Raw genomic sequence first — 22471 nt, 5'->3', positions numbered from 1 at the left:
ATATTCTTAACCACGCTCTATACTGTCTTTTATAGAAGGTAAGACATGCCTTACCGATTTGATGTCTATCAAATAGAATGTTGGTCCAGTAATGACAGCAGGTTCACTCCAGCTGATGTTGATGCTAAAAGGTGATGTTGCTACTACATACACATTTTCAGGAGGACCATCTGGAGCTATGAAAATAGAAAAAAATCAATTACCTTGCTATATTTAAGCTAGTATTTGCCACAATACGATAATAGGAAAGACTGTAAAAAAGGATAATCATGATGAATTAATTATACATAAATTAATAGTTCACAGCGTGCTAAAAGGTATTGACAAATCAAACGATGTAATTACTTTCAAAATAATTACTATGCATAAAGAACTTCCATATGAGAAATTAATGGTCATAAATACATGATTTTTAAACTTGAAATAACAGTTTGAAAAGAAAGCATTACTATTGCTAAAATAAATCTTTTTGAACAAATCAATATTTTATTTTAAAATAGTTAGCTTAACAATGTTGTTTTAGGAAAACCTGCAGAAACTAAACATATTTGACTACAGAAAAGTGGAACTGGTTCAAGTGAATTATATTTAAAATGTATTGTCTTACAAATGTATCAATAAATTGGGTTTATTGTTTTCACTGAGGGGGTAGCATAGGAAATTATACAACTGATCTTATTATTACAAATGTAAACATTTCCTGAGTTCATTATGATTCCAAACAAATTCTTTAATTTGTCTTACTTTTATTATTGTTGTCTTTCCTCAAGAGTGCAAAACAAGAAATAATATTTTAAGGAACTGACTGATGAAAACCTGTGTTGAAATTTCAATCTGTGAAACTACTAGGAATTAGAAGAGTTTTCAGTATGTTAAGGATTTAGTCACAGTTACTTTGACATAGACATTGACCTAGAAACACTGTTTACACATCCCTGTCCTATCACGGCGCCTCGTCAATTCCAGGGATATTAAATATTGGGAGATGAGTATTTCCCAGCATTTCTGATTTTTAAATCCACATGAACAAACATTACTGAACAATATCATTCCTTAGATCCTGAGAAGGGGTAAAGAAGAAGAGAAAATATTCATTTCCTCAAATTTATAACAGCAACAAGTTGTATGATCTTGGTCAGACAATAAAATTTCTGGACCTCAGTTTCCTCTTCATATGCATATTTCACAGTGTTTTAAAAGGAACTGTGAACACAAAATGTGTGAAAGTAGCCCATTAGTTTAGTGTTTGGCCCTTTTTGTAAATTAATACAAAATATTATAACAAAGGGCAAAGTAAAGATAAGAACTAATTAGAAATACAAATAATCTACTATGAGAGGGCAAAGACAAAGTGGTGAGTACAGTTGGGCGGGGAGTCAAGGTAAAGTTGCAGAGAGGAGCTGGGGATTGAATAGACTTTGAAACATGAGAAGGATTTCAATAATCAGAAGGGCAGGTTTGGGGGCACTTCTTTGCTAAGAAGGTCATAAGCAAAGCCACAAAGATAAACAATGGGATCCACAGACAGAATATTATTTCTGCAGAATGGCTTTCTTATGCTTATTAATCTTATGCTTATGCTTATTATTTTATAATTGAAAAATATAACTCTAGGAAGGGGTCCACACACTTCAGACTGTCCAAGGAATTCATGGTACAAAAAAAAAATCAGAACCCCTAAATTTAAGGAATAGAGATATCACAGAAAAACCAGCATTAATGGAGGGATAGGGTAGGGAACAAGCCTCAAGCAGTCATTTGGGAACTAAGTTAGGGAGCATTCGATTATCTTAAAGCGTCTGAAGTTCATTCTTTAAACAATGGGATGTCACTGAAAGTTCTGAGAAGGGAAGTATTTTTCTAATGAGTTAGGAAGAAATCTGATGCAGCTATGAAAAAGATACATGCTCTGAAGCAATGAGTCCAGATAGGCTATTTCCAAAAAGCCAGGTGAGATCTGATGAGACCCAAAAGTAGAAGAGTGACAGTAGGTAGAGACAGGAGATGAATCCCAGAGCCCTTAGAAAATCTAATAAAAAGAACTTAAGGGCAGATGAGATGTGAAATAGAGGAATGTAGTAAAAGCTAACCCATGTATTAATACTGGGAGAGTATCGCTAGAATTCACAACAACAGCACGTTCAGGAACAGACACTAGTTTTGGTAGGGATAAGACTATGGCAGGAGATGATAAATTTGGTCTGTACTCATTAAGTCTGAGACACTCACAAGGATTCAGATGCCTGCCTGGCAACTGGAAAGATGAGCCTAGAACCAGGGAGACAGGACCAAGATGGAGAAGGGTTTTTAAATTTTTTCAGATAATTCCTTACAAATTGGGATAGTATAAATATGGCAAGTATATCTGGTTCAAGTGAGTCACAGGCTCTGAAGAAAGACAAAAGTTTTATTTCAACGCCAGGTAGCTGTTTAAGATGCTAATAGTAGTGACAATCTTTGGACTATGAATGAGTTATTGGTACTTAGAACATTTCCAAGAGAGATGATATTATATGTTTTGGAATTTGGGAGCCCAGCTCAGCCCATAAAAGTATTTTTTAAGAGTAGCATTGAAATAATTTAAAGAAGTACTCAAATGTTACTATAGAGGACTCTAGGAAATATGTATAAGAAAGTTTCTGTGGGAAAATGCTCTTGGGGTGACAAACATATCCTTCCTACTTGTACCTTTTCTGAACTTTGTGCAATACGCTGAACACTGACTCAGAGATCCAGTCTATATGGCATCCAGGGGAGAGAGTGAGGAGGGGATGCTCCTGGATTCAGAGGTGTGATAAGCTGAGAGGTGTTAATAATAATGACAGAATTAGGCACATGATTTCTCTGGTGACTAATGTAGAGAGATCATGGAATCTCAGCACTTAAACACACCCTGCATGTCCTGAGATCTTCAGTCTTATTCTAACTTTAGGATCCTAGATTTAGGAAAACTGCCTCAAACTGTAGCATAATTCATTTAGATAACTAGACACATAACAAATGAGAGCTATAGGAGGTCTCCTGCCAGCAGCATAATTGTTTTTGGATGCCCTCACAGAATAATGCACTCCATATTCAAAAGTGGCAACTCTCTTTCCTTCCCAAGCTGGATATTCCTTAGAAATAAGGAGTGGATAGGCTTCAGGATTAGGTACACCATCACTGATCATCATTATATACTTTCCTCATGGAGAAATCGCTCTGAAAAATGTAAGATGTTTTGTGGGTTTCAATGGCCTGTCTCCTGCCTTTGACTCTGTAAAAGGGGATGAGCTAGAAGCTAAGTAAAGCTTTATTAAGGTGGCTATTGATTAATATTTTAATTATTTATCCTTTATTAATGTTTTTGCAAAACCTGCCTTCTAGCTCTGTATGGACCATTGTGGAGAGGAAGAATTTTCTGACAGGCTGCACGTTTCAAGTGGTATGAGACAGGAAAATATTTTAGCCTACCTTTTCCTTTATTTCTACCAAAATGTTCTGTTGGCTTTTTAGGTGAAATTTATGCATTTATCCAACCAATATTTATTGAGCATCTTCTATGTGCCAGGGACTGGGAAGACACCAAGCTTATAGAAGTGATCAAGGTAGCTGTGGACCTATCCATATAGAGCTTCTAGTATGTACCCACTCTTCTTCACTCAGCAACTGTTTATTGAACACCTACTCAAGGCAGGCACTTTTGAGGTGCTGGGAATAGAGAAGAAAACCAGAGGTACAAAGATCATGGAACCCCTATTTCAGTGGAGGGAGACAAATAATATATATTATAAAAATTTATATAAATTAATATATACCATACAAATAAATGATATACTATGTTAGGAAGTGATATGTACCATGACAAAAAATGAAGCAGGGTAATTGGGATGGGAATGTGGATAGGAGTTACTATTTTTAAAAATATGGTGGTCAGGCTATGCCTCTCTAAACAGGTAACATTTAAACAAAGATTTGAAGGAGGTGAGGGAGCATGGGAATGTTTGAAGAAGGAGTGTCACAGGGAGGAGAACGGCCAGTGCAAAGACCCTGAGGCAGGACTGCGCCTGGTGTGTTCTAGGAATAACAGGGACTCCAGTGAGGCTGGAGCCAAGTAAGTCAGAATGTTGAGTCAGACAGGAAATGAGGCCAGATTGTGTAGGGCCTTTAATGCCACGGCTAAGGTCTTTTAAGAACTGCTGTCATAGACAAAAAAGACAAACGCCATAGTTTAATAAACTAATATCATGAACTAGAAGGAGCCTCTATAGATTTTGGTGCTTGGTATCTAACTCATACCAAGAAGATGGGCCAAAGTCCATTATATCAAAAGAGGACAGATTATCTCCAGAATGTTATTCTTATGCCTCTATAACATATATAAACTCAATGGCTGTCGGGATTACACTTTTAAACCTAACTCATTCTAGCAGGCAGGCAAGGTGGTGCATTACTGTTGCCCAGATAACATGGACAGCTTACTGAGAATTTTCTGTGATAAGAAAGCCAATGAGATTTTTCTGTGACTAGGTTGATGGTAGCTTGTTTTTACAAATATTTTCTGGAAATATTCTTCCATGTCTGTGTCTTCTCTGCTCTGTAGTCTGGATCTTTGGGGTCTCAAATGAGGACAGATCCAAAACCATTTCCCAAGGAAAACCTCGGCTAGTCTTGCAAACATGTCTGTAGACTATAGCTCAGAAAGCAGTATGATGCCTTGCTTCAACTTCTCATCTTTCCTAGTGAAATGTCAACCCTGCAATCATTCCTTTAATACAAGCAATCAAAGCCCTCATCAGGGAGTGTCTGCTACCCCAAGCAGAGCTGACAGAAAAATGACATTCAAAGATCATTCATGGTACACACTAACCACTTGAACTACTAAATATTTTAAGTTCTATGCACTAATCAATCATTATAAAAAGGCAAGGTATTTAGCCCCTCTCTGAGCTGTGCTTTAATTCTTGAACTTTCCTAAAGTGTTTTTTATCTTTCTTTTTTAAGAAACAATCACTCTTAATAACATTTGCATTTTCAGTATACTTGATAAAATTGCCTGTTTTGTTACACAAGTGTCCCCTGTGTTAAATCCTTTATGAAATATTTCTCTTAGAACATATTATATTAATCTATATTCTTGAAGAATTATAATATGATGGAATAAGAACTCCTAAATCTGAAATTAAAACAAGTAAACACATACCTAACTAAACTGATATGAATATATTATATGCACATAACTGAATATATATTTCATCTGTATAAAGCAATGAAAGATAAACATTTGATTAATTCACGAATATTTTAAGAGAAATATTTAGAACACCAAATGCTCAAAGTATACTATAAAATAGTATTTAATTATTTTAATATTGTCCAAATATTATAATGTACTTTTAAGCAAATATCATTTTCAAGTTTCTTTTATACAATTTTCTCTTGGAATTTATCAAAATTCCAAAAATGCATAATAAAATAATTCAGTATTATTTTTTTTCTTTTATTCCAGTGTGTAGTAAACTATTATTAGAGTTACATAAGGGGGAATACAAAATTACAATTATGAATGTCAACAATCAAAATAAAGGAAGCTTAAAACAGTAAAGGTATGGGGAATTGAAAATATGCCAGTTTAAAAGCTTAGTAATATATAAGCATCTTTGGGAGACTTTGTTTGTCTCTCCATAAACTGTCACATTCTGATTTAGGATTGTTTGTGAAATGAATCTAGTCAGTAGTAGGCCAAGATATCACTATACCCTTTCTCTTATAAATCACAGCAATTTACTCAGTAGGAATGATCTATCCTTATTCTCTCATTCCCCATAATCCAATCACTTCCTCTCATAAGCACTTTTCCCCTGGTTTTCGCAATAATGCATTTTCTGTAACTAACAACCATCATTTCCTGATTATCATGCTTCTATCCTTGCACAGGAATGTGGGTCTTATGTGGGTCAGGGTCATCTTTCCCATCCATCTGTGTCCCCATGCTAAGTGTGTTAGCTGAAAGGTGAGTCTGGATAGACCATCATTATGCCTAGTACATATAAAAGTTTGAATGCCCCCAAGTCTATGACACTTTGATTAAGAACCATCAAATTTTGGTGTGTCTAATACTACACTTTCAGAATAAGCACATTCAAAGAGTTATTAGAAACTTTGCCTTCTGCATATCCCTGTAAATTTTATTTAATGATGAAAAACGTTGTAGAAAATACTCTGGTTTTTAGAGCATGCTGTAGTGACCATCCTAAAGAATAAACATAAATAAATGACTTGACAGCAACTCACAAGACAAAAAATCTTGAGCTCTGTACACATGTATGATTTAGATTGTCTGCACATCTATTTGAATTTAAGTTCATTTCAAGTTTATTTAAAGGTCCTTCCCTTCAGGGTACTTTAGTTTCAGGATTTGGTACACTGGACCATCAGATTCCTATCTACTGTCATCACTAAATGAAGGACTCCCATTCTTTTTCAGCTTATACAAGTATGAACAGCCTCTAGGACTGTGCGTTGCCTTAGATTCACCATACCTGAAGGAATTTGCTTTAAGTTTTAGATGTCTCTCAGGACTAAACAAAATCTAATTGGCTGGGTGGTTTGGGTGGATTCCTTACATCTTAAATAATTCAGGGCATCAAGGGCCCTGAAGAAGTTCAGCAATTCGATTGACCATATTGATGGAGGCCAAGAGCATCTCAGGATACATCCCACTGGTTACAATACTGCACTAATTGGCTATCCTTCACTGGTGTTGAATGTTTCCCTAGAGCCCAGTGATTTCACTGCCCAGTATGAGATACTACTGTTGGTGTATGAAATATTTCCTACCCTTTTACAAGATTTTAATTTTGTTTTACAGTTAGATTTCCCAACAGCAAGATAGTAGCACAAAGGGCAACTATTACAAGCATAAGAATTTGACCTATTAGACTGTTTGATGAGTACTGAGAATGATTCATGGATGCCCACAGGATTAGACTTCATTGTATGACCATTTTCTTTGATGCTGAATGAGTAATTTTCTGAGTCATTTCAGGTTAGCTTAGGTGGAAAAAAAATACAAAATACCAAAAAACTCTCACTTCCAATATTAGCCATGCCAGGTAAGAATGAAAATATTCTCATATTAGTTCCACTGCTTTTAGGATCAGATAATACAGCTTTTTCTAGAATAGCATTATGTTCATAAAACAACTTTCTACAACAGTGGTTCTCAAAAATGTGGTCTTCAAACCAGCAGCATCAATATTACCTGGGAAGTTGTTAGAAAAGCAAATTCTGAGATCACACCCGACTTACTGAATCAGAAGACCTGGGTAGGGCCTAGCACTCCGTGTTTTAACAAGCCCTCCTGATGATTCTAACGCTTGTGGTACAAGTTTAAGAGCCACTGCTCTGTAACATCAACGTACTATTGGAAAAGGCAGTGGCACTGCTCTTCAGATCAGGTACCAATGATTAGAACTCTTGGTAACAAGGTTAGAAAGGGGGATTACTGTTTCTGTGAGGACTGGGAATGTAGTTAGTGGTGGAGGGCTTGGGAGCTGGTGATAAACATGGAAACTTGCATCTAGCTAACAGACACTCCACACACTGGTCTCCTTGTGCCTTTCATGTATTTTAATTCTGAATAAACGATGAAGAGGTTTCTCCCTACCATCACTCCCTCTCATTCCCAAAGCTTCTAGAGTAATACCAGGCCATCATGTTCCATGAGAACATAAGAAAACATCATCATTTCTATGGTACCTTGAAGTTATGTGTAGGAGCAACCTGGAATAATTCAGATAAGGTCATCACCATAACAAAGTGTTAGGGCTGGGATAAACATTGCTACTTCATTCTCCCATGCATTGTATGCAGGTATAATCAGGGTAAAATAACTATCAAGGGTATAATTAAAGAGAAGAGAAACTAAAAGTGTACTTAGAGGTTATGTGTGTTAGGGCAAGTCCCATTTAATTTGTTTGGGAATGGAGATGGTTGGATCATGTACCAGGAGCTTGTACAATATCTCCAGGTCTTTCTTAGTCTCAGTTTTCAAAGCTAATAATGCCACATACTGATTATCCTTTAAATTTCCTTTAACTGTTTGGCTTTTAGTGCTTTGCTGAAAAAGGCATTCCACTTGTTCATGCAAATGGGGATTTCTAATTATTTTTATTTATATTCCAGAAAACTTGCTTAACAACCTGGCAAAAGTTTTTTGTTTTTGTTTTTTTTTTGAAATTAAATATAGAGTTCACCCAGTCAAACTTACAAGCTTTTGCACAGCAAAGGAAACTGTAAACAAAACAAAAAAATAACCTACAGAATGGGAGAAAATATTTGCAACTGACAAGGGCTTAATTTCCAAAACATACAAACAGCTTATACAACTCAATAACAAAAAAAACAACCCAATTGAAAAATGGGCAGAAGATCTACATAGACATTTCTCCAAAGAAGAAATACAAATGGCCAATAGGCACATGAAAAGATGCTCAACATCACTAATTATTAGAGAAATGCAAATCGAAACTACAATGAGGTATCACCTCACACCGGTCAGAACGGCCATCATCAAAAATCTACAAACAGTAAATGCTGGAGAGGGTGTGGAGAAAAGGGAAACTTCCTACACTGTTGGTGGGAATGTAAGTTGTTATAGCAACTGTGGAAAACAGTATGGAGTTTCCTCAGGAAACAAAAAACAGAATTACCATATGATCCAGCACTCCCACTCCTGGCATATATCCAGACAAAACTCTAATTCAAAAAGATACCTGCACCCTTATGTTCACAGCAGCACTGTTCAAAACAGCCAAGACATGGGAACAACCTAAATGTCCACTGACAGATGAATAGATAAAGATGTGGTACATATATACAATGGAATACTACCTGGCCATAAAAAAGAATGAAATAATGCTATTTGCAGCAACATGGATGCAAGTAGAGATTATCATACTAAGTTAACTAAGTCATAAATAAAGACAAATACCATATGATATCACTTATATATGGAATCTAAAATATGACACAAATGACCTATCTATGAAACAGAAGCAGACTCATGGACATAGAGAATAGACTTGTAACCACAAGCCAAGGGGGAGGGGGAGGGGGTTGGGGGAGGGACTGAGTGGGAGGTTGGGGTTATAAGCTATTATATATGGAATGGATAAACAACAAGGTCCTACTGTATAGCACAGAGAACTATATTCAATATCCTATGATAAATGGAAAAGAATATAAAAAAAGAATGTATATACAACTGAATCACTTTGCTGTACAGCAGAAATTAACACAATGTTGTAAACCAACTATACTTCAATAAAAATTTTTTAAAAAAATAGAGTTGAATGCTTTATTAAATAGTTTAATTTTACATGCATTGTTATTTCCTTTAAATTAGGGTTTCACCTATCTTCTCTTTGTATACTACTTAGCACCCTTCCATCTCTTAGTACTTTCATACCACCATGAGCCTTTGCCCAAGTCTTTGTCAAGATCTAAGAGCACAGGCTCTAACCTAGAAATGAATGAGGTTCATGAATAAATCAATGTGTGTAAAGTTCTTAGAATAGTACCAGCACATAACAAACACCTGATAAGCTTAGCTATTTCTGTCATTATTCTTAACTATCCAGCCAAGGAGTCTCAGCTCAGGTACTGGGCCCAACCAAAAAGTGCCCTCAACTACCAGACATAGCAATCCTATGTTTTTTTCAGAAATGGGAGTTTTCCATAGTCAAATCAGAGTTCTCCCTTCTTCTTTAATAAATGCAGAAGAAAACAGAGCTGAAAATTTGTTGGCCTAGGGCCTAATACTGCGGCAGGCCTGAACTGAGGTTAATGACCAGAAATCACAAAGAATTAAATGTACTTCACACTTCTTTCTGAACCAAGAGAAAGAAGATTCTCAGAAAAGTCAAAATCAATTCAATTCAACATGAGATTTGAAGTTTGAGATGAGAAAGAGGGAGAATTCACTGAATTTTTAAAAGATAAAATACAGCTAGCTATTATTGGGAGAAAGATTTTTTCTTCTTTTATCCTTTTAATAACCAGGCTTTCTAGAGGCATACTTATGTCTTTTCATGCACCTTGAATGGTTCATCTCACAAAACTCCAAATAAACTGAAAGAAACCCCGATATGGGCAATAAAAGCATATAAGATTAAAGAAAACAAAAAAAAAAAACCCAGACTTTCTATAATATTGATGATTTTAAAAATAATATAGTGATCATTTTCATCCTTTGATTTTTAGTGATTTTGCTGAAAAACACATTCTACGTGCTTATGTAATAGGATTTCAAAAATTTTTTTTTTTATATTATGGAAAGCTGTTTAATAACCTGGCAAAAGCTCTTTTACGTATACAGTTGAATGCTTTAATAAACAATTTTACATGCTATTATGTTCTTTAAATTATGATTTCATGCAAATATCCTCTCTTTGTAATTATACTTAGCAACCCAAATTTATACATTGGTCTCCTTTGTTTTCTTCATGGACTATCAATCACAGTTTATTATCTCAGTTAATCATTTTGATATGTTAAAGCTTCAGTCCACTCTGAAATAGGCATTTATTATTTTCTTTCATTGTTTGAAATCCTCCTCAATTTATTATGAGCATATTTCTTTTCTATATGCAGTAATTCATGCTTACGTTAATTAATGAAAAAGAAAAAAAATCAACAATATAAAATAGACTGGGCCTTTCTCACCTTCTGAGATGGCCCACACTCTGTCTGTGGAGTGTGTTTCTCTCTAAATAAATCCACTTCTTACCCATCAGTTTGTCTCTCACTGAATTCTTTCTGCAATACGACATCAAGAACCTGAGCTTCATTAAGTCCTGAGACCAGCTAGACCAACCCCTGCTCACTGTCAACACCGTTGGGGACATCTTCTGTGTCATTTCTTTGCGACAACTTTTTGGGCACTAACAACTGGTTGGGAGACTACCTTGGAAGCATCTAAAATCAAACTAAGGCCCCCACCCAGGTGGAAGATGGTAACTTCAGGCAGAGTATGATTCCTGGAGCAACACCCTGTTACCTCACCACCAACCAATCAGAAGAAAATCTGCACAGAGTGGAAGATAAAAGACTCTGACCTCCCTCCCCAAATGATTAACTGCGATTAACTTCCCCTTCTCCCTTTAAAAACTTTCATGGTCAAGCAGAATCTTGGGAGTGGTTCTTGGATATGAGTCTGCCTTCTCCCTAGGTTGCTGGCCCCCTGAATCTTTCCTTTCCAACCAACCAACCAACCAACCAACCAATAAATAAATACATAAATACATAAAATAAAATAAAATAAACTGGTTTTGTGAAATAAAAGAAGCTGAACATGTCAAACATGAATGGAAACTGACCAGGAGAATTTTAATTTTGACAATAACCATGCAAATATTTGAAAGACAAGCTACAGTCAGAAAGAAAATCTGAAGAAAATGTGTATGACCATTTTTGCAATATGGAGAATTTTGACACTGAAATACTTTCCAATTAAAGTCAAATGTCTTCCTTGAGTCCAAATGCCATATTCATTCAGTCTTAGATATTGAATAGGCATGAAGAGTAGAAACATACATAAGGCATGATCACCTGTCATCTCTGCCTGTAAGGAGCTCAGAGTTCGACGAGAGAGAAAGAAACAATTATGATGTAATACGTTCAGTATTTAGAAAGAATTTTTGGAAGGTGGGAGTGGAAAGAGGAATTTATAGAAGGCTTTGCAAAGGAGATATTTGGTCTCCTTTGCAAAGAAGAGGCAGTTGGTCTCCAAAGAGGACAGAAAGGACAGTAAGAAAGAACAGTAAGAACACACATAGTTTGCTCTTTCTCTGGAGCACAAAGGAGAAACAGCAAAGTACGTGTGGGGAATATAAACAAAAATCATAAGTAACCATATAGAGCATACTAAAAATATAATTTTTACACAACAGGAAAATAGAAAAGTATCAGATTTCAAGCAGAGGAATAATAGATAGGTGTATTCAAAAACTAGGTTCAGGTGGAGGGTAGAGAAAATGGGAACAGAAAGACCATTTAGATATCTTTTGTAATAATCTAGGAGACGTCTGAATTTAGGGAGCCTTAACAGAGAAACATAAACAAATTCAAGAAATATTTAGAAGGGAAAGTCAGTAGGAGTTAGGTATGGACTTGGGGGTGGGAAAGGCTCAAAAGAATTAAATATGATTCCTAGATTGCAGGCTTGAATCAGACGAACAACAGTACAATACACTGAAACAGGGAACACACAGGTAGGAGGAGGCGTGCAGTGGGGCAGGAACAGTGGTAATACGGGGTTTGAGATGTCTGTGGGAATCTAAGTGGTCATACCAGTAACTTCAATCTACAGGTCTAGAAGAGAGAGAGATGTCTTGAATTACACATTTGGGAGTCTTAGGCAACTAACTCAGAAGACTTTCAACAGCATATAATTAATTTTGCAGAAGTACAACCATCATGTCTAGAATAAATTATATTCAATTCCTTTACTGGCACCAGGATAGAGCCTATTCTAAAAACCCACTGCCACCAAATGGGCTTCTTCACGTCATGAATTATATTTTCCTATTTATTTATGGCTAACTTCTCTTCTTATCGTTATATAATTGCTTCTTTATAGAAAGGAGAATACCTACCTCTCTTATGATAGCATTCACCACATTATAAGTGTATTATGCCATTTAGAATATATGAAGAAAAATAATTGAATATATAGTAACTCATCAACAATGTCTCATTTTAAAAAATGTTAAGGAGTGCCTTGCCCTCTATTTGGTTTTTCTTCTTTTTAAATCATAAAGTTGCATTCCTTGGAAGCTTCTTTGATGAGCCATGTTTTGCTGAATTTTTTTTAACCTAACAGATGTTTGGGTAGTTAAAATTCCTCATGAGTATGGTATCCCGTGGTTTTCACAACCTAAGTGTTACCCCAGGAATTTTCCTTTCTTGCTGTCTTCCAGTCCTGGTGGTCTATAGGAGATGCACATTATGAGAGTCCCATTTCACTCCATACTAAATTTCACACCCACACTCTTTTAAAGTTGTACATTCCCTCAGCATTATAAGTACCTATTGTGCACCAGAGATATTTAACAGCTTCCATTCTGCATTCCCCCACCCCACAACTCATTTTGAGTATAAGGATAATCAGAAAAATAAGAGATGAGTAAAATAAGCTATAAGACTTTAATGTTTCAAGTTAAATATTTCTGCCATTTGTAATTTCCGTGCTTATGTTTGTATCGCTGCACACTTAGCATGAAGTAGAGAGTAATGGCTGTTATACAGATGATTTAAGCAGAAAAACAATTTGGTTTCAATTATCTAGATCAGAGTATGTGGGAGAAAGAAATGTTAGCTTGAGCTGACCGAATGTTGTTTCTTTTATTCACTCCAGTGTACAGTGGCAGATCTAGATTCAGAAAGTAACCCAATGTAGTTCTCAGCGTGCATTCCAACTTTGCTCCCTGCATCTTCAATTTGAGTACTCTTCTTTATGAGCTCAGAGAGAGTTCATACAACATATTTTCTTACTCTAAAAGTCATTTTAGAACATCTCATAATATTTATTATTCCAACTGGGTGGTCTTCTTATTTGAGCTATCCAAATGTTGAATAATCTGACCTCAAACTAGCTATCAATTGCTAGCTCCTTATCAAAGAAGCTCCAGGTTTTGATAAGAAGTTCTGGGAATAAGTGCTTGGGCACAACTTGATGCTATTAGAGTAACATGCACAAATCTGAAATAGTGATTTTATACTAAGTTATATTGTTGTTTAGTGTTTTCCATAATTCAGAGGAATCATTCATTTTCATTGTTTTATTTTCTTATAAAACAACATAACACTTTTTTGGAATCAATGACATAAAAAATCTTATTAAATTTCTTCATCCAGATTACTTTTTATGTTTGCAAATTGTCTGTCATGCTTTTCATCTTTGGTATGTAGAATCAACATCTAAGCATTACTTGCTTTTAATCTTAAAAACATTACTACTCTTCAAGATTTTTGTTGCTTGACGGTTCTTATTTCTCATATTCTTATACAATGTGTTAGTAGTTCACTATATATATTGTCTTGCAATAATATATGTAGTGTCTTTCTGTCTTTCATATCAAATGCCACCTCAGAGTATCTCTCCTTGGCTTAATAAATAAAACTTTTTTACCGTACATTTATGAAATTCAAATATATTTATCATTAGAAAAATGTCCCCTTCACTTCTGAGACTAAATGAAGAATGACCAACTCATTCTAATAACTTTCAAAATTAATTTATTATTACCACCCCCATATGAATACTCAACTGAAAAGCTAATAAGTTTGAGAATGCCAAGAAAAATAGTAAGTCTGTTGTAACAAATTCTGAAATATATAAATCTTTTCACTTTCTCTCTTAATCACAGTGGTAGAAAGGCAGCTTTCCGTGTATCCCCTTTTCTATCTTATTGATAAAGAACAGAGTAGAAAATTAGTCCTTAAGGATAAAGAACAATAAAAGGGAATAGGAGTAGCATAGAAAATCTACTTAACTACTGGTAAATTTTTTTCACACCCAAGTACTCTGATGGAGAAGTCAAATTGTGGCAGTGAGATAGACCGAGAGAGAAGACAAATACCAGATAAAAGTCAAACTGGTACTCCATACGAAGGCACTCTTTCGATTAGTCATCAAGTAAAGATCTGGGAGCTGGGGTGAAAAAGAAGCCAAGATTATCCTCTCCATTCCATCAAGAGCTAACAACTCAACCAACTAACCACCGATGGCAAAGGAACACATCCTAATAAAACTAGAAAAATAATGCTATTTATTTTTTAAAAAAGCTCACACTGATTGTGAAATATTTGAAATTTTCTACCATGATTCTTTTAAACCAGAATAAGCAAAGTGGAGTAGTAGGAAATTGAAAATGACCAAATTCGAGCGAGTGGGTCATAGACCTTAAAGGGGGGTTGGAAGTGGAGGGGCTCGGGGGGAAGCAATGACATTCAAGTGGAAAGACTCCCAAATTCTCAGAATAAGAATGGGGGATTCTTTAAAAATCCAACTTCCCTGTTTCATTTACCAGCTTTTGAATTGGTCAGGTTATATGTTGTTTTATGCTAATTGAACATCTTCCACCATCCTGTCTAGAGTACTTGAGGAAATGATACATTTAGAAATTCGAATTCCTGGCTCACTGTAGCAGGCAGAAGCAGCTACTGTCCAAGTGAGACGCTCCTAAGGAGTAGGACGGGAACCCTGAGTGGCAGCAGATGCACAGGCATATGGTCTATTTTAATCAAAGGCAACAAATTAGCTGCCCACAGGCCAGATGTGGGCTACTGACATGTTTGGTTTGAAAAACTAAATGTTTTTAAATTTTAAAAACTTGTTACAGCAAGAAATTAAGTATGTTCACATTAAAAAATCTAACTTTCCTATTTCTTTGAAAACATCCTAAGTCCTAATAGCATGACTTCTCCATAAGACAGTAATCAGACAGAGGTGAGTAGTGGTTGCCCCTGTAGACAGCGCGTTCTGTTAATCTGCCAAGGTTTCCACCACTCTCAATCGCATTACATCAGCCTGCTTCATTCATTATGGTACCTGACTGATGTCTTCAGGTAACTTCGAGTTGTCCCTGGGACTTTAACATGTATTCATTCATTCAGTGTCCCATTTTTCTATCACTTGTAATTTTGGTTATTCTTACTGGCTGAAGCAAGTAAAATTCTGAACTTTACCTATGTTCTAATCTCTAAGCATCTGTTACTTTCTGTTTTCTAGTCAATTAGATTATCAGTTATTTCTTCTCAAAGTTAACAGGCTCAAAATAACCATAATTACTGACTAAATGCAACCTGGATTTGATTTTTCCATATTTTCCTTTCCTTTGTTATGGCACTATCATCCTCTCTATCCCCTGCACTGGAAAACAGTTCATTCTGCCTCCCCCATTTTAGCTTATTTAATCAAGTTTAACTTGCTCAGGAAATATTTATGGAGTGCCTACTGTTGCCAGGCACCATTCTAGGCAATAAGGAAACAGCAATGGTCAAGACACCTTCTAAAAATAAGCAAATACATATAAATAAAAAATGATCAGGTAATTATAAATTTTCATTAAGATAAGATGATATTCTAGAAAAAAACTGCATGGCTCTTTTAGATTGGGTGGTCAGGGAAATTCATTCTTAGCAGGAATCATTCAAGTAGAAGTATACATTATAAAAAGCTGCTCATGCAAAGACAGACGTGGAAAAACATTCCAATCCAAACGAACAGGGCCAAGTTCTAGTACTTTAGTGCGTTCAAACAACACAAAAAATATCCAGTATGAGTGGAGGATAATGGTAAGTGGGAAAATGATTATGGATGAGGTTAGAGTGTTAGGTTAAGAGCCAAGTCACATAGGGCTTTGTTAGTCATGTTAAGAAATTTAAATTTTATTCCAGGAGCAATGGAAATTCACTGAAAGGCTTTAAACAAGGAAGTGACATCATCTGATTTACATTTTAAAAGATCAGCATGAAAGCTAAGGAGGTCAGGTTAACACACTCGTAGCAGTAATGAAGGATAGGACTAATATGCTGGTAATGCAAATGGAGGGATGTGTTTAGATAGCATGGTTGAAATAAATCATTGGCAGAGTAGAAGAGGAAAAAAACACTGCCTAAATTTTCATTTTCTGCCTTTGGACGATGAGAAGGCTTAGTGTTTAGACCACGTTAATTTTGAGAGGATATTAGACACACCTGCCCAATGATGTCAGTTGATCAGGTAAATATACTGATTGGGTTCCAGGGAGCAATCAGAACTGGAAATAGATACTTGAGAATAATCATTATATAAGTAGACTTTAAAGCCATAGGACAGGATAAGGTCACTTAAGGTAAGATCTCTTAGGGGTTGTGTGTTGATAAAGAAAAGGGCCAATGAAAAAGAAAAAAAAAAAAAAGAAAAGGGCCAAGTATGTTATCTCTGAACACTCCAACACTCAGATTTAAAAAATGAGAGAGAGAATAAGCGAAAGAGACTGAGAAAGAGCTATCAGGGAGGTAAGAGAAAAACCAGAAGAGCAGATCTCACAGAAATCAAGAGTCCAAGAGCCACAAAGAAGAGAGGTTGGACAACTGTGTTGAAGGCTGAGTTGTCTGGATTCTGTCTCAAATGTTGAATTGCATTAACAAACATTCATTGAACATTTACTATACAAACATTATGCCAGGTACTCCAGGGAATAGTAACAAGATACACATTTGGCAACCTAAAAAATAAAGCCTCTAGATCAAAGTTTATTTCACTATTTATAAAGGTCTACAACAGTATCTATTTATCACTGAACCTCTATGTGTGTGTGTAAGCCTAAAGTCACTGAAAACGTGGTAAAGCCTGGCATAAAAGCAGCAGAGCTCCCAGATACGAGGGGGAAATGTAGGCATAGACAAAGGGTACTTGATGGCTATCAGTATAGCCTAATGATAGACCACTTAGAGGATCATAGTGCTTTTTGTTGCAATATAAGACTCTAGGACCTTGGTACAACTCTGGGAGTTTAAGAAAAGCCCTAATAATGACTGAAATTGAATTTCCCATCGGGATTCAATTAAGAAAAAATAAATGCTATTATGGTGAATGAAGTTTAAGCAATTAGGGCAACCAGTTAATTTTAAAATATAAAACTAAATTTACAAGAGCAATCTTTACCTATATTTTGAATGATTTCTATGGAAAAACATTTAAAGAGCTTTTTCTTGAATGCAGAAGTATATATACACATACAGAACAATACTTACGACCAGGCAGGGTTTGTGTAGATATCCAATTTGAAGCATCGCCATAGCCAGCATTGGTACTGGCAGCCACTTGGAATCTATACCATCTAAATTTCTTTAAATCATATACTGTCTCTTCAGTTAGGTCAGCTTCGTAGAGGTATTGAATTTTTTGATATTCAACACATTCTTCAGATTCCCATTCTTTGCATTTTTGAGCCCGAAGTTGAGTGGTGATCTTATAATTTTGGAAGTAGCCAAAGATAGTGTCAGGTCTCATCCATGTCAATGTTGCACTAGTTGACTGAACATCAGAAAAAGCAATATTTGTGGGAGTGCTGGGAACTAAAAGTTGAAGGGAAAAAAAAAGGAAAACAATTGGAATTACCAAACATTGTGTGAACAGGAGGGAGAAATGGGATTTACAAATATTTCTTTACTATGCACGTAGTGGTGATCTCTTATTACAACTGCCCTTAGATTAATATCCCCACATTTAATAAGCAGAAACTGAAGGTGATGCTTCACAGAGCAATGGTTCAAAGGGTTAGGGGACAAAACAATTGTGATGTTTTTATTCCTAATTTTGCTCCCAAATTCACTCACAAGTTACTTATAAAAACTTACTTTGGTTCCTTATATAAGCACTGGTACAAAGAAAAATTGCATGCTCATATAATCCTATGTACTTTCCGAGGAATGGTCTGAGTTTTTAATATTCAGTTCCCGAAAAAGACGTTCTTATATTTAAATGACTAGATAGACACAAGCACATCTTATATATAGTAGATGTTAATTATAAAATAATTTAAATAAACAAGATTATTAAATGAATTAATAATGTATACAATTAGTTAATTTTTATTTTATCTTGAACATATTTAAAATTAGTATAACCCTTTCTAGAACATCATCAAGCACACTGACATTAATATACAGAACAAGGTATCTGTATATCACCTTCAATCACATGGTCCTACTTGGAGTCATTTATTAGATTTCATATTAACCGTTGGTTTGCTATATTCATACCATGTGTCAGGCTCTGAGGCTGGTGTTAGGAAATCAAGATACATAGGCTTATGTCTTGTTTTCAAGAAACAGTCACTTATTAGACAAGTATAATAATATGTGTGTTATGCTTAGAAATATAAAAGAACAATGAATTAAGTGACATGGGCACTTTTTTCATGCCTGTCCTTGTATATGTGCAAGGACCTTTTCTTCGAAGGCTGAGACAGGGAGACTGATAACAATGACTTGTATGAAAATTACACAATTCATAAAAACTATATGTTGATATGTGCAGTAAAGATAAGAAAATTAATGAGTTAGAAAATTCATTTGTAAAAAAGTCATTCATTCCTAAACATATCATATTAATTCAGATTTCAATAAATACCTAATGAGCATCTAATTTATGCCAAGTACTACTGTAGGTGCTGGGAATGCAATGAACAAAATAGACAAGAGTCCCCACCCTGGTGTAATTTACATTCCAGAGGTTTATATATGACACAAGTATAAATAAGGATTATATAGAGTATTTTGGATGATGATTAGTGTTATGGAAAAAAATAAGAAAGGGAAAAAGGAGAAAGAGTTCCAAGGAAAATGAAATTTTAAACTGAGTAGTCAGAAAAGAAGCCTGACTGATTAGGAGACATGAAGTTCCTGATGAAGGTGGAGAAACTAACCATGTGACTATCTGGAGGAAGAACATTCCCAGCGGAGGGAAATGCATGATTACAGGCCCTAGGTTGGAATCATGCCTGGTATATTTGAAGAATAAAAAAGACGCCAGCGTGGCTAGTAGGAGGTGAGGTCTGAGAAGAAACACTGAAGGCTTGATTATATACGACATTGTAGCACTTTAAGACTTTCACACGAGCAGAGGACTTACAGGCTCTGAAGTATGTTTTCACTCTAGCTGCTGTGTTGAGACTAGACAAGGGAGAGAAGGATGACAACAGGGAGAGTGATTAGGAGGCCACTGCAGTGTCAGCACAAGAGATCAGGATGGCGTGAGCAGGACTGCAGCAGCAGAAACGAAAGCAAGTGTTCAGATTCTGAATATAATTTGCAGGGGAGCCGACAGGATTTGCTGCTGTGTGACCTGTCAGGTATAACAGAAAGAAAGGAGGAGAAGAAAGCTTTAAGGTCTTCGGGTTGAGCAAACAGAGAGAGGAAGTCACTTAGCCAAGAAGGCGATGACTGTGAAAGAGGTAAGCTTTGGCAAGTAAGGTTAAGAATTTATTTTGAGCCTGTTAACTTTGAAATGCCTATCAGATACCCAGAAGGAGATGTCAAGTAATAGACGGGTGCATGAGTCTGGAGTTCTGTAGGGAGATCTGGACCTGAGTTAAAAATTTGGATTTCCTCTTAATTTTTTACTGAACTATCTACAGACCTATTGCTTGTAAATTTGCCTAAACCTGGAAAAGAAGAGAAAGTCTAATGCAATGGAAAACAAGTAGTAAATTACTTAAAGCCATGTGATCAGATTCAATTACTCTGTTTTCAAATACTTTTATCATCAAATCTTACTGTATTTAATTGAACAGTAACCTTTAAAAAGGTAGCTCTACAAACAGAACACTTATAATATGACTTACAACACACTATCTTTAGTTATGCATAAGAGCAATGAGAGAAAAAGTTATTTTAAGGAACAATTATCTTTATAGAGGAAGAAGTTTTAGAATTGACTAAAAAGTAGAATTTCCATAATTTATTGAAATCCCTCAGCCACTAAGTTTGAATTCAGACCTCTTGGAGATAAGGCACATTTTCAAAATATTCTAACACAAAGCAGAGAAATATGACTGATTTGGGGGTTCAGGAAAAGTGTTAAGAGAAAAGGTGGCATGTGAGAGGAGATTCCACTAACTGTAAAGGTAGAGATTCAAGAAGAGGTGGGTAATGTGATCTAAGTCAAGTTTATAGCTTATAATTGACACTGGCAATGACAAAGAGAAATAGTCTGAGGACATACTATGGCACAGGATTATAGATAGCTTCTCAGGCAATGGAAAGCTATCAAGGTGACAGAATCAGATGTTCAGTAGTACATTTTATCAAGTCCAGTCTGATAATTGCAAACAGGAAAAGGGACAAATTCATAGAACGTTTGATTTGTTCAGCAAAGAAGAAATAAAATGATAGCAATAGGAAAGAGGTGAATTTTTAGATCTATTTTGGTGGCAGAATCCATAGAACAGGCAAATGAATCATAAGATCACAGAATCAGAATCTGAAGGAAACTTAGAAGTGATCTTGGTCAACCTGTCTTGTTATGTCTGACCTTTATGGAGGCAGATGTCCCCCAAGAATTCTGGTACCTACACCTTCTTCCAGTTTTTCAACCAAACACTGATAGGTGCTGATGCAAAAAAAAATTTTGCAGCTGTAATTAAGAATCCAAATCAGCTTACTTTAAAATAGGGAGAGATAATCCAGTGGGCCTGAGTTTTTAACAAGTCCTTTAAAAGCAGAGAGTTTTCTTTGGATAGTTACAAAAGAGGAAGTTAAGTATTCTAAGCAAGAGATTAGATTAAATGTACAAACATTTCTCCACTGCTGGCTTTGAAGAAGGAAGGGGCCACCAGGACATCTCTAGGAGCTGAGGACAGCCCTTGGCTAAAAGCCAACCAGGAATTGGGGATTCAGTCCTAGAACTGTAAGAAACTGAATTCTGCTGCAACCATGTGAGCTTGGACGAGGACCTGTACTCCACATGAGAACACAGCCCATGGATAACTTGATTTGACCTTGTGAGACTCTGAGTAGAGAATCCAGGCACAGCATACCCACACTCTGACCTACAGAGCTGTGCTCTAATAAATGGGTGTTTTTTTTTTTTTTTTTTTTTTTTTCTGTACGCGGGCCTCTCACTGACTGTTGTGGCCTCTCCCGTTGCGGAGCACAGGCTCCGGATGCGCAGGCTCAGCGGCCATGGCTCACGGGCCCAGCCGCTCTGTGGCATGTGGGATCTTCCCAGACCGGGGCACGAACCCGTGTCCCCTGCATTGGCAGGCGGACTCTCAACCACTGCACCACCAGGGAAGCCCAATGGGTGTTGTTTTAAGTCACTAAGTTTGTGATAATTCATGACACAGCAATAGAAAACTAATACAACTTCACTCTACCAAATGACCCATCTCTACTTATCTAGCCTGTTCTTAAATATACAGAGCAAAATCTTGGGGCTTTATTTTAAAATTAATTTCCAGATAGCTCTATTAGTTTGTACAGCCTTCATTATTTTGAACAGATATCTACCTTCCTATAAATCTTAATTCTACAACTGAACACCCACCTTGAATTGTCCTAGTCCTATTTTCCTCTCCACTTTACTCCAACATTTATACTGAAGAACTAGAAAGGTTTTTATTCTGCATTCATATCAATAAAAAAGATTGAGCAATTACTCCAAAATATATGTTTATTTATATATTATATACATATATGAATGCCAACCTACATATTAGATTATGTCTCTGAAGGTCTAGATTAATTCTTGGAACAAAATAGGCATTTAATAAATATTTTTGAAAGTAGGAACAAATGAATAAGAGGGTATAACAGGAGACTTGATTTAGATAGATGGTCAGGAAAGGTTCTCCTGATGAATTATAATTTAATCAGAGATCTGAACGACAAGATGTAACTTCCCAGGGGAAAAGCATCAGGGTGTTAAGACTCTGAG

At 35.9% G+C, this 22471-nt stretch overlaps 1 protein-coding gene across 2 annotated transcripts in view; it reads right to left on the bottom strand.

Annotated features, from left to right (window-relative positions):
• PTPRQ (protein tyrosine phosphatase receptor type Q) overlaps positions 1-22471 on the bottom strand; it is a gene marked incomplete at both ends in the record, with an annotated part of 257217 nt that overhangs the window by 74202 nt on the left and 160544 nt on the right. For both annotated transcript variants that reach the window (XM_079715271.1, XM_079715270.1), the window contains 2 exons: positions 55-176; positions 17785-18108. In XM_079715271.1, coding sequence (XP_079571397.1) covers positions 55-176; positions 17785-18108 — 446 coding nt within the window. The remainder of the gene's footprint in view (positions 1-54; positions 177-17784; positions 18109-22471) is intronic.

Source organism: Hyperoodon ampullatus, assembly GCF_949752795.1.
Source record: "Hyperoodon ampullatus genome assembly, chromosome: 11".
In the NCBI taxonomy this organism is placed as follows: domain Eukaryota; kingdom Metazoa; phylum Chordata; class Mammalia; order Artiodactyla; family Ziphiidae; genus Hyperoodon; species Hyperoodon ampullatus.
This window is presented reverse-complemented; position numbering and strand designations above follow the sequence as displayed.